Source organism: Aotus nancymaae, unplaced genomic scaffold (genome assembly GCF_030222135.1).
Source record: "Aotus nancymaae isolate 86718 unplaced genomic scaffold, 86718_ANA_hifiasm-v0.15.2.pri h1tg000007l, whole genome shotgun sequence".
Lineage (NCBI taxonomy): Eukaryota > Metazoa > Chordata > Mammalia > Primates > Aotidae > Aotus > Aotus nancymaae.
Window position 1 is genome coordinate 66537464 of NW_026988418.1, and position 13093 is coordinate 66550556.

At 40.7% G+C, this 13093-nt stretch overlaps 1 protein-coding gene across 2 annotated transcripts in view; it reads right to left on the reverse strand.

Moving 5' to 3' along the window:
- Window positions 1-10441: 10441 nt before the first annotated feature.
- EEIG2 (EEIG family member 2) overlaps window positions 10442-13093 on the reverse strand; it is a 65795-nt gene continuing 63143 nt past the window's right edge. For both annotated transcript variants that reach the window (XM_064372752.1, XM_064372751.1), the window contains one exon: window positions 10442-12196. In XM_064372752.1, the coding sequence (XP_064228822.1) occupies window positions 12154-12196 (43 nt within the window). In that variant the 3' untranslated portion in view covers window positions 10442-12153. The remainder of the gene's footprint in view (window positions 12197-13093) is intronic.

Here is a 13093-nt window from a genome sequence, read left to right on the forward strand (position 1 = left end):
TTTTTTTGTTGTTGTTTGTTTTTTTTTGTGTGTGTGTAGTCCTAATTCAAGTAATGTTTTTAAAGTTTCAGTGCAAAAGTCTATGTTCCAAGCCATTGGACAGACCTGCTTGACATATGGCCAGACTGCAATAAGCCCTGAGAAAGATATTAGGGTTTAACTAAAAACAGGTGCTTTCCTTTGATCTTGGACTTTTTTTCTCAAGAATAAAGAAAAGTTGGATGTGGTAACATCATGTTAATTTTGAACTTACCTATATTTTTTGTGTTAGAGCCATGAGTTGATTGTTTCATTAGTCTGTTCTCACATTTTTGTGAAGAACTACCTGCACCTGGGTAATTTCTAAAGAAAAGAGATTTAATTGACAGTTCTGCAGGCTGTCCAGGAAGCATGGCTAGGGAGGCCTCCAGAAACTTAGAATCTTGGTGGAAGGTGAAGGGGAAGCAGGCACGTCTTATATGGCTGGAGTGGGAGGAAGAGAGCTTGGAGGAGGGCCTACACACTTTTAAACAACCGAATCTCATGAGAGCTCACTATCACAAGAACAGCAAGGAGGAAATCCGTCCTATGACCCAGTCACCTCCCACCAGGCCCCTCCTCCAACATTGGGGATTACAGTTTGACATGAGATTTGGGCAAGGACAGAAATCCAAACCATATCAATTGTGATATTAAGAATTGAAGGGAAAGTGTTCAAAACCTTTTCCCTGAGGTAAGAGTAGCTTTAAAATCTTTCTAGGATTCTCTGTCTCCTTTGTGCCAAATTCTAACCTTGGTAATATTTAGCCTAGAACATCAACAAAACAGGAATGAATGTAGGTGCTTGGAGGGCACAGAAGCCTCTTCATGACATAATTGCTGTCCATGTTTTTTTTTTCTTTTTTTGTGACAGGGTCTTGCTCTGTTACCCAGGCTGGAGTGCAGTGGCACAATTATGGCTCACTGTAGCCTCAGCTTCTGGGATAAAATAAGCCTCCCACCTCACCCCCTCCCCACCAGTAGCTTGAATTACAGGTGTGCACCACCATGCCCAGCTAATTTAAAAAAATTGTAGAGATAGGGTCTCACTATGTCACCCAGACTGGTCTTGAACTTCTGGGCTCAAGTGATCCTCCTGCTTCAGCTTCCTGAAGTGCTGGGATTGTTTTTTGAGCACCTTCTTCTCAGGAACTTCCTGGTTGGAATTGGTGTGGTAGTACTAATGGGAGAAAGAAACAGCTTCACTTCCTGGGGGAAAAACGGTAGTTTAAATGAGAGGCATTTCTTAGGCACAGTAGTCTAGAGGTAAGCCCGAGGCATGGGGGCTCTGCCACTTTAGGGACCCAGAGGTCCATTTTGCATGTTGTGGCTACTTAGCATGCCATCTAGGAACAGAGATTTGAGCTCTGGCTACCACTTTTCATATTCTAAAACAGCAAGCAGAAAGAAGGGACAAAGGGCACACACAAGCTGTCTGGTAAGGCTTGCTTTGAGTTGTTACGCAACATGACTGCTTCCTGTTGACCAGAATGAAGTCTTCAGGCCACACATAGGGAAGCTGGTGTATTAGTTTATTCTCGCATTAAATAAAAGAGGCTTATTGGCTCATGGTTCCGCAGACTGTACAGGAACCATAGCGGCTTCTGCTTCTGGGGAGGCCTCAGGAAACTTCCAATCATGGCAGAAGGCAAAAGGTAGGGGAGTGAGGTGTCTTAACATGGGAGCAGGAGCAAGACAGAGTGAGGGGGTGGTGCTACACACCTTTAAACAGATCTCTGGAGGACTGTTTGCGAGACCAGCACCAAAGGGATGGTGCTAAACCATTCACGAAGGGTCCACTCCCATGATCCTCCAACATCGGGGATTATAGTTTGACATGAGATTTGAGTAAGGACACAGATCCAAAGCATATCAGCTGGGAAGTGTAGTCTTTATTCTGGGAGGCCAGGAACAAGGGGAGAAGGGACATTGTGGCAAATAACCGTCTGTGCCACAGCTGGGACATCCTGACCAGTCTGGAATGGGGGCTGTGTCAATGCAGAGAGTTGGTGCTGGGAGAGGGCTGGGGCCAGTCATTCTCAAGCTGAGTTTCCAAGGGTTAATAATAAAGTAGAAGGGAAGGGGATTTGGTGAGCAGGGAGAGAATGAAAGGATTCCGGTGAAAACAGTCTGAATCACATCACGTTGCTAAACCAGCTCTGTTTTTTCCTTGAATTTCTAATACTGCTATCAGACTTCCCCAATGAATGCTCAAAGGTGCATGTGAGCAAGAGATCTGTAGCCTCATCTCATTCCTGCCCGCAAAGTCCCTCTGTCTGTCCTCACCTTTCTAGGCCTCTGCACAGTTTTCACTCTAGAGTTCCCTTATCATTGCTATTCTGTGGTAGAGCCAATGTTTCTAGCCAAGACCAGCTCTTTCTCTGATCTTTCTTGAAAGTTAATCAGTTAACTTTGTTCTAGCCTAATCACTGGAGCCGCCACGTGGAAGCCTTTTAAGTGCTCCTGACTGCCATGGGGGCTGGAGCCACTCTTTTCCATGGCCCTCCTGCTCTCTCTGCGACTTCTGTACTTACATTCTTCTTGAGAAGTTTGTCTTTCCCCCAACCTGGATACAGGCCTTTCTTTGCACACTGAAAGGCTCATTAATACTCGAGGCCAGGGGTTGCCAAATGTGCTAATAGGGCTGGATAGTAAATCTTTGCAGGTGATCCAGTCTCTATCACAACTATTCAACTCTGCTTGAGTCAAAGCCACCACAGACAATAAGAAAACAAGTGGAGACAGAGTTTAATCTGCAATCTTCTTTGAGAGAAGGTTCTCACTGCCACTGCTCACCTCCCAGACTAGATATGAAATCTGCATTACCAGGTATTGGAACCTCCCTGGCTCTTGAGATCTGAATATGATTTGCCTCCAACTCCTGTTTCCGTGGTCTGGGCAACTACAAAACTCTGTGACTTCTAGGATTTCCTAAAAGCTTAAGTTATCACAGCACTGCCTGCCTTCCAGTTCAGTTCCATACAACTGAGATGTGAATCTCAGCCTCTTCTATGCTGCTCTGACTCCTCATCCAAGTCCCACCTTCCCCTCCTCCTCACTGGCAGCAGCTCTCAGCTCACCTTCCCCAGCTGCCCTTGCTTGCCCCACCCTCTCCCCTCCTCTCTAGCGGCTGCCAACCTCCCCCTCCACAGCACCACCCAGCTCCCTTAAAGTAAGTGTTCTCAGCCCTCAGTTCCACCAGTGGTTATCAGGGGAGAACTCCAAATAAAGGCCATTTCTTCAACTAGAGTTTGGGTGCCAAGAACATTAAATCTTTATCTCGTTACGCCTGGTCCTGTGGAGATTGTGTGTGTCGAGCAGTTGACAGGAAGTCAGGGACTGGGCAGCGTCAGCAGTGGTAATGTGAAGTCTTTTGAAGACAGAACTGTGGGTTTCTGCCTTCATGGAAGATGCTGGGTGCTAACTACAGCAAACATGGCTTATCATTATATAAGTGAACCCTGAAAATCTGAGACAGGTCTCAGTTAATTTAGAAAATCTATTTTGCCAAGGTCGAGGACATGCTTCCATGACACAGCCTCAGGAAGTCCTGATGACATGTGCCCAAGGCGGTCGGGGCACAGCTTGGTTTCATACATTTTAGGGAGTTGGGAGACATTAATCAATGTATGTAAGAAGTACATTGGTTCCCTCCAGAAAGACAGGGACAAGTCAAAGCAAGGAGGGGGCTTCCAGGGCACAGGTAGATGAGAAACAAATGGTTGCATTTTCTGAGATTCTGATAAGCCTTTCCAAAGGAGGCAATCAGATACGCATGTATCTCAGTGAGCAGAAGGATGACTGGATAGAATGGGAGGCAGATTTGCCCTGAGTAGTTTCCAGCTTGAATTTTCCTTTTAGCTTAGTGATTTTGGGGGCCCAAGATATTTTTCTTTCACATATATGATGCACACCCTTGGCAATATCTAGAAAAAGGGGACACAGGCTGGGTGCGGTGGCTCACATCTGTAATCCCAGCATTTTGGGAGGTTGAGGCGGGTGGATCATGACCTCAGAAGACTGAGACTATCCTGGCTAACCCAGTGAAATTCTATCTCTACTAAAAATACAAAAAAAATTAGCTGAGGTGGTGGCACGCACCTGTAGTCTCAGTCACTCAGGAGGCTGAGGTAGGAGAATCGCTTGAACCTGAGAGGCAGAGGTTGCAGTGAGCCGAGATCACACACCACTGCACTCCAGCCTGGGTGACAGGGCGAAACTCTGTTTCAAAAAAAAAAAAAAAGAAAAAGGGGACATCTGGGAATATTGCTGAGGTCTAGCAAACAAGTTGCTAGGAGCTGGAAGTCAGAAATGTGTACAGTAAATGTTAAATACAAGCTTTTGAAGCTAGCAGCATGTGTCATATACCTTTATCTTGAAAGTTAACAATTCATGCTCTCTGTTTCTCTATTGGGTTCTTAATGATGTTCCTGCTGAATTGTATGCACTCTCTCTGCACACTTTTGCCTCCATTGCTGCAACGATCTCATTTCTATCTGCTCCACTTCTTCCTGCATGCTGTGACTCAAGCTAGAATTCATCAGATGAAGCTGTGATCATTTTATTGTCTTCCCCAGGAATACAACTCCCTGCTCCTACACATCACCCTTGACCCATCAGAGCCTTTACTTTCACTGAACGGGCTCTGTGTTTTCTCACTGCTCTGTCCTGCCTGGCCCTGTACGTATGTTCTTTACCATGCTGCCCGTGAAGTGCTTTTGGGTAGAAATCTTCATGGAACTGTACTTACAAAATCTCATTAATCTCACACTGAAGGAAACAATGTTACTTTATTTAAGCAAAATGTGCAATGCTTCAAAGTCTGTTGAAATTATTTCAAATTTTAAAAATTACTGAAAAGATACAAAATGTGTTTTTCCTTTGGTCTAAATTTCATGAAATATATGTGAAATAGGAGCAGATAGGATCACTTAAGACAGGTAGACTTGAACTGAATCAACAGACATTCAATGCCAGAAGGTGGCACACTTTTCCTATTTTAAGTAGCTGCACATACTCGCTTTAAGGATTCCCCAATATAAGATTCAAAAACAAGATGCCAAAAAATCTTAGGCATGCCAACTTTCTGCAGAGGTTTGAGGTTCTCTGCAATGCATACACTAAGGAAAAAGACTGTTGAAATGGTGTGAAGGTCTGCGTGAAGTCAATTTCATAAGTAACGGTTGAGGTATATCTCAACCTAGCTGGGTTATAAATGCATGGGAAGGAGGTCTAAACATTCATTTGGGAAATTCTCTAACATTTCCTATTAAATAGGTTCACATGGGATAGAGATCACTGACCCAGGGAATGTCTGAATTTATGCCTGTTTAGGTTTCTTAATTTTTTTTTTTTTTTGAGATAGTTTCACTCGTTGCCCAGGCTGGAGTGCAATGGTGTGATCTCGGCTCACTGCAACCTCTCCCTCCCAGGTTCAAGTGATTCTCCTGCCTCAGCCTCTCGAGTAGCTGAGATTACAGGCGCACGCCACCATGCCTGGCTAATTTTGTATTTTTAGTAGAGACAGGGCTTCTCCATGTTGGTCAGGCTGGTCTCAAACTCCTGACCTCAGATGGTCCATCCGCCTCGGCCTCCCAAAGTGCTGGGATTACAGGTGTGAGCCATTGCACCTGGCTTTTTTTTGAGACGGAGTCTCGCTCTTGCCCAGGCTGGAGTGCAGTGGCGCGATCTCAACACACTGCAACCTCCGCCTCCCAGGTACAAGTAATTCTCCTGCCTCAACCTCCAGAGTAGCTGGGATTACAGGTGCCCGCCACCATGCTCTGCTATTTTTTTTTTTTTTTTTTTTTTTTTTTTGTATTTTTAGTAGAGACGGGGTTTCACCGTGTTAGGCTGGCCACAAACTCCTGACCTCAGGTGATCCACCCGCCTTGGCCTCCCAAAGTGCTGGGATTACAGGCGTGAGCCACTGTGCCTGGCCTAGGTTTCTTAGCTTTTTGTTTCACTTTGTATAATGAGAAATGTATTAACTCCACCAGCGATTTCCTACCTATCATACAAATGGAAGAAAAGATTTCATTATGTGCTGCTACCAGGTAAGTGATACATAGGTACAGGACGTGAAGAAGTGAAAACAGGTGAAAGAGAAAGAGAAAGACAGACAGAGAAAGAGGAAGAAAACCACTAGATGCTGAAGAAAGGTGGGCTAAGTCAAAACAAGAAGGCTGAGTCTGAGAATTCTATTCTGGAGATGTGGGCAGTGTCTGAGGGGGCAGATCAGAGTCCTGCCAGGTTCTGCTGTGATCTGGTACAAAGTTTTCCTGGGTGATCCTCTCTACTGGGGAGAAGTGTGGAGGGTTTCCCCTAGAGTGTCCATACCCTACTCTGTCCTGACAAGAGACAGGGTGCTTTCTCTTTAGTCACATAACCTTTTTAAATCTGCACTGTCCAGGGAGGCCCTTACAATCTGCAGAGAATAATCTGGGTTCAAACTGACATTAAACCATAGTTCTTTATTAACATTAAATTGCTATTATAATTTGAATATCAGCAGAGGGACACTGCTGGCATTGTTTTGGCTGAGGACATTCTACTCTAAGGAAATGGAATAACAGTCTGTACGAGGATCTAGGTGACAATATCATTTTTTAAGTGACAATCTTAAACTATAATAGTGAAAAAAATTTTGTGGGTTCATGGTAGTTGTATATATATTTGATATAGGGGGTATATGAGATAGTTGATATAGGCGTGTAATGTGTAATAATCACATCAGGGTAAATGGGGTATCTGTTACCTGAAGTATTTATCCTTTGTGTTACAATCCAATTATACTCTTAAAATGTACAATTAAATTAGTTTTGACTATAGTCACCCTTTTTTGCTAGCAAATACTACATCTTATTCATTTTTTTTGTACCCATTAACCACACCTACCTCCCCCACCCTACCCACTCACTACCCTTCCCAGCCTCTGGTAACCATCCTTCTACTTTCCATCTCCATGAGTTCAATTATTTTAATTTCTAGTTTCCACAAATAAGAACATGTGAAGTTTGTCTTTCTGTGCCTGGCTTATTTCACTTAACATAATGACCTCCAGTTCCATCCATGTTGTTGCAAATGACAGGATCTCATTCTTTTTTATGGCTGAATAGTACTCTACTGTGTTTATGGAACACATTTGCTCTATGAATTCATCTAAGCATTGATGGACACTTAGGTTGCTTCCAAACCTTGGCTATTGTGAATAGTGCTGCAATAAATGTAGGAGTGCAGATATCTTTGATATACTGATCTCCTCTGAGTATACTGTAATAGTGGCACATTTAATAAGCATCTGTATGTCCAACACTAGAATTAGTATATGTGTGTAGATGCTACACGAAGGCAAATTTTTGCTTGATGGACCACTGAGTGCCTAGAAATTAGCATACTCTTTAACAGTAAGGCCCATGTCTTTCATCACAATCCAACAGAGTGTTGGCGTTATGTCCATCCTAGATTAGAAAACAGGTTCAGGCCAGGTGCATGGGCTCACACCTGTAATCCCAGCACTTCGGGAAGCCAAGGTGGGAGGATCACTTGAGTTCAGAAGTTTGAGGCCAGGTTCAGAGGGGAGTTTGTATTCAGACTCAGGTTTGTCTCACCCAAAGCCCAGCTCCATGCCACTGCACGAGCTTCCCGAGGGCTCAAAGAGAAGTCTGCCACTGGAGGCGTTCAAATCTGTCCTATGCTCCCTGGTAATAAACCCTCAGGGATAAGTTATTTTGGTCCTTTCATTTCTGTTTTCTTACCTTGGCACAATTTTCTGACGGAATCTTAACTGATATTTTAAAATATAAAGAACATCTAAACTTTTAATATATGATTTTTATTGAACATGTTCACCTTTACATTATTACAAACATTTTACAAATAAAAAATTAGTTTTTGTAAAAAAAAAAAGGAAACATTTCCTGGATTATGACTGTATAGTTGAAACAAAGAAATATAATATATAAATATGAAGGTCATTCTCCAAGTATTAGAACAATACTGATGGAGTCACTTCAATAAAGTTATTCATCATAAACATTTGCATGGTTACCCACACACTGTATCACCTTCCAAAAAAATCAAACACATGAGACGAAGAGGAGCCCCAGATGAGATGTAACTAAATGTCTTTCCTCTATGGGATTTGGTCAACGTGTATCAGTAAGATAATTTCTTTGCTATATACATAAGATGAACATTGAAAATGCAGAATACATTGTCTATGTAAATTAAAAATTTTGTCAGCTTTGTTGTAAGGGGAGTAACTACACAGACCACCCACACAAACATTTAAAATATACTGTGTATACATTATCTTACAAAAATCGCATATGTAAGGGAATAAGGCCTTTATTTCCAGAGCATCTTAACATAGGATTAATATTGGTATATTCATCTTTTATATTTTAAACTTCAAATTCTTTAACATCTCAGCTATTAACATTATGCATAGTACCTAAGACAACATATGAGTAGTGGCATAACACAATTTCAGCTACAGTACTTGATTATATTCACATGATGTACCATCTAGAACTGACCAAACCTAATTTCAGAACTGCCCAATTTAAAGACCTGTTAAGAAAATAAAATGCAACCCCATCATATGAGCCCAGTCTGTTTCTCAGAGTGTTGCTATAGGGAGACACTTGTGAGCATGTACTTAAATGAAGTATTTAATAATTAATAATGTCAGCTTCAGCTTGCAAAGTGTTCTAGTTGGCATGGAAATCTGAAAGTCTAAAATTACTTCTGTGTGTTTTAATTTATTAAAAGTGCTGTTTGAATTTGAGTATATTTTGTCCGGAGGCTAGTTGGAGATTTTTTTTTCTCTCTTCTAGCAACAAATAGCTAAGTGTTCAACCACTGTGGCTCACAGTTTAGTTAAAAAAGCATATACAAAAGAAACCAGGCTGGGCACAGTGGCTCATGCCTGTAATCCTAGCACTTTGGGAGGCCAAGGTGGGAGGATTGTTTGAGCCTGGGAGTTGGAGGCTGTAGTGAGCAATGATTAAGCCACTGCACTCCAGCCCAGGTGACTCAGCAAGACCCTGTCTCTCTTAAAAAAGGAAAAAAAAAAAATTAAAAAAGAAAAAAAGCATCTAGAGTTAGGCTATTATTCTGATGGTGTCATGCTGGAATGAGATGGTGGAGTAGTGGAGTTTAGTTTTTTTCTCTAGGATAGAATTAGAAAAAGTATCGTATACATCTGCAAATTCTCCAACACTGGGTGATTTGAAATTTGACTTTAATATTTAAAAATCAATTTATTAATAATCTAAATTTTCAAGTCAAATTTTCTAAACTCAAAACATAAAAAGAAGTGGACTTGGTATTTAATAAACAGATTTTTTCAACAGCTACATGGTTAAGATGTTAACAATACATGCTCCAAGAAAAGGAAAAGTAGAAAATAGGCAGACACTTAGGCAACCCTTAGCGAGTATTTTGAAAGGACTGCCCTGAAACCTGAATACAAAGTGTGCCAATGGAACACAAAATAGGATGAAATGAATCCAGATGTTTACTGACTACAGAAGACACAGACATTAGTTCCTTTTTCTTCCTAATAAATGTTTCTATTTACTAAAACATTTGTCATATTTACTACTACATAAATCAAGATATATCTGATGGCTGCTAAGATTATAAAGGCATGATTTTAAGCTTTTCAAAAGTCTCTCTACTTTTAAAAAAGAATTCTGTACCATTTTAAATACTGAGAAGCAATCTTGTATAGAGAGGTGTTGGACCAAGGGCAGCCAAGGGTGAGTAAGACGGGCATCGCCCTGATTATAGCACCTCTTATATGTCTGATGAATGTCCTCACTGAATCCCACTTACAATCTAGTTTTATCATTTCAAAACTGCAAAATCATTTGCACAGCACCAATAAAAATATAGCCTAGAAATAATATTCTGAAAATAGAAAAATATGTTTTAAGAAATGTCATAAATATCTCTCTAAATAATATCTTCATAGCTCTATAAAAAACTTTCTTTGATTTTTCCCATAATATATAATGAATGGATTAGTTCATGTGAGGGCAGAAAGCAAGTCTGTACCACTGAAGTCCCTTGGTTAGGCTAAAATGTTCAGGTTAATGTTTTATTCTTAAAAATAAATCTTTTTTTTTTTTTTTTTTTTTTTTTTTTTTTTTGAGACGGAGTTTCGCTCTTGATACCCAGGCTGGAGTGCAATGGCGCGATCTCGGCTCACCGCAACCTCCGCCTCCTGGGTTCAGGCAATTCTCCTGCCTCAGCCTCCTGAGTAGCTGGGATTACAGACACGCGCCACCGTGCCCAGCTAATTTTTTGTATTAGTAGAGACGGGGTTTCACCATGTTGACCAGGATGGTCTCGATCTCTTGACCTCGTGATCCACCCGCCTCGGCCTCCCAAAGTGCTGGGATTACAGGCTTGAAAAAATAAATCTTAAAAAATAAAAAGTATAATAATTCAGAAAACTGTCTCTCTCAGAGTCTCTCTACATTCAAAATATAAAACAGGGTATCATCTTTTAAAAACTTCCAGAATCGCTTTGTTAAATGCCAGATATAGGTGATGGGAGGAAGGCAGCAAACCACATTGCCATGTATGTACCCATGCAACAATCCTGCATGTTCTTCACATGTACCTCCCCAAACCTAAAACGCAATAAAAAAAAAATATATATATATAAATAGTATTGGATTAATGCAGAATACCCAATCCTTGAAATACAAAAAACAGCAACAAAGGTCCTAAGATTATTCAAAATTTTCCAAACCTCTAAATTTGTATATTAAAATAATATAATTTCTGCCTTATTTTGACAATGTGAAAACACCTAGACCAAAGTCATTCTATTCTGACATATTATCTTTCTTGTATATGATTTTGAAAATAAGAATTGGGGAATTACTAGTTATACAGATTATATATTTTTCTTCACTAATAATGATTCCAAGAAAGTTTAGATCTTTCCACATGGAAACTGTCATGTAAGAACAGAAAAACTCTAAAGTTTATCTGCTGTGCTGCTCAACTGGATCCAGACCAGGTATTCTTATTTTAAAAGCTATATTTGATGGATGTTATATTCTACTCTTGCCTCAAAACAACTCACTTTTGACACAGTAGAGAAGAAAACAGTACCTACGAAATGGAAACCCGCCAGTCTGCATCAGTCACAGCAAGCAGCTGTCATGCTGCTACCCACCACCACTTCGGAAAACTGTCAGCCTCAGGTAAGTCTGAATTTACATAGAAAAGGCTTCCCTGTTTCTGACCATATCACAATTTTCCTCTTTTTCTATATTTTGACTCCTGAAACCAGCAGATCTTAAACTTCAGTGAGTTAAGATAGTTCTTCTGTTAGGGTGCCTATGGTAGCCCAACACAGTGAGTGTTAAACTTATTTTGAATCTTTTATATAGTGCTTGGGGGATGGTTCTGCAGCTCATCTAATACTAATGACAACTGACAATATATACTGCATAATGACGGCATTACATCCATTCATGTCTCAGACTTAAATGCACTTATCATTTCATTTATGACAGGTACATTTAGAATTATGAATAAGCACTTTACATGTTTAAATTGTAGTCTAACATTTTCCCAAAGCATGAACACCCACGCTTTATACAATGCTGTAGGTAGTGTAATAGGGAAAATTTCCTGAACAGGAATTATAACTATCTTGACAAAAATCTATAGGGTTTAAGTTATATTCATGTACTGTCTCTCAAACATAAAACTAAAAAAACCCAAATAAGCCCAAATCTATTGAGCACCTTTATCACAGATTTTTACATTTGAATCCTAAAATTATACTTTGATGTGTATAATGCTGTTTTCTCCACTGGGGTGTTCTGAAAGAAAAAACAGGCTTTTCGTTATCAAGTGCAGTGACCACAGAAGCCTGGTGCTTCCAAGGCACATGGCAGCACAGCGCCTGGAGACTGCCATGCAAATGTTCCCCTTTAGTGGCTGGTACAGGATGGCGGTGGGTCCTTCCAGAGAAGAAATCAGCAGTGGCTTTCCTCTTGAGAGCTGAGGTTCATTTTCTATTACGTGCTTGAATAAAATGCCTTGATACATCAACTACTTATATCTTAAATCCACAGGGAAATGTTTTCACCGGCTTGACTTCTAGCGTTTGATCACAACTTGTTCATAAGCTCCAGACCCCACCCTAAAACAGCAGGGGAAAAAAAACTTCAAAATTATGAACCGTAGTGTTTAAAACTGTTCCAAGTAACCTTGCCCTGGAAAGATGGGGCACTGGGTATTTTTCTACTAGATTTGCTTTCCACAAGGTTTAAAGGTATCACAGATAGAAAATGTGTGAAATATTAAATGTTTAATACATTGGATTAGCCTTGATCCTGATTCTCTCACACTTATTCCTACAATAATCTAGTAGAATATCCCAATTTTTGACCTATCAACAACTGGTGGCAAGAAATGTTCTTCAAACATATTTATCTATTCATTCTAAAATCAGTCTCATCCAAGAGTCTATGTTGACTCTGGCAGTGCATCAGGACTTGCACTGAGTTAATGATGATGGCCTTCAGCTGTCATAATATTGTGGTGTTTTCATGATAGGGTCTCATTCTGCTGCCGAGACGGAAGTGCAGTGGCATGATCGAAGCTCACTGCAACCAGAGCTCAAGCAATCCTCCTAACTCAGCCTTTCAAAGTGCTGGATTACAGGCATAAGCCTCCATGCCTGGCCCATTACTGCCTAAAGTTATTACCAAGTACCCATTTCCCAATTTGTCAACATGTCAGGGTATACCCTACTATTTGTCATTTCACCCTGAGTGTGCCTGAGTTTAGTAAGCCCAAAAGCAACCACCATGACTAGTGTTTCCCCTTAATAACATTTTAAGAGGAAATTCTAAACAACAGAAGTAAGGTAGTGATTACTAGCCTACCACGGTCTTGGCTGGACCTCTCAGTTGATTGCTCAGAAACTCCTGTTCTCACAGATTCATTCTACAGAAGAAATAGGAACTTCCTCAACAGAATGCCAGTGAACACCCATTCATACCTACAGAAAATCAGACTGTGAAGTAACCATGGT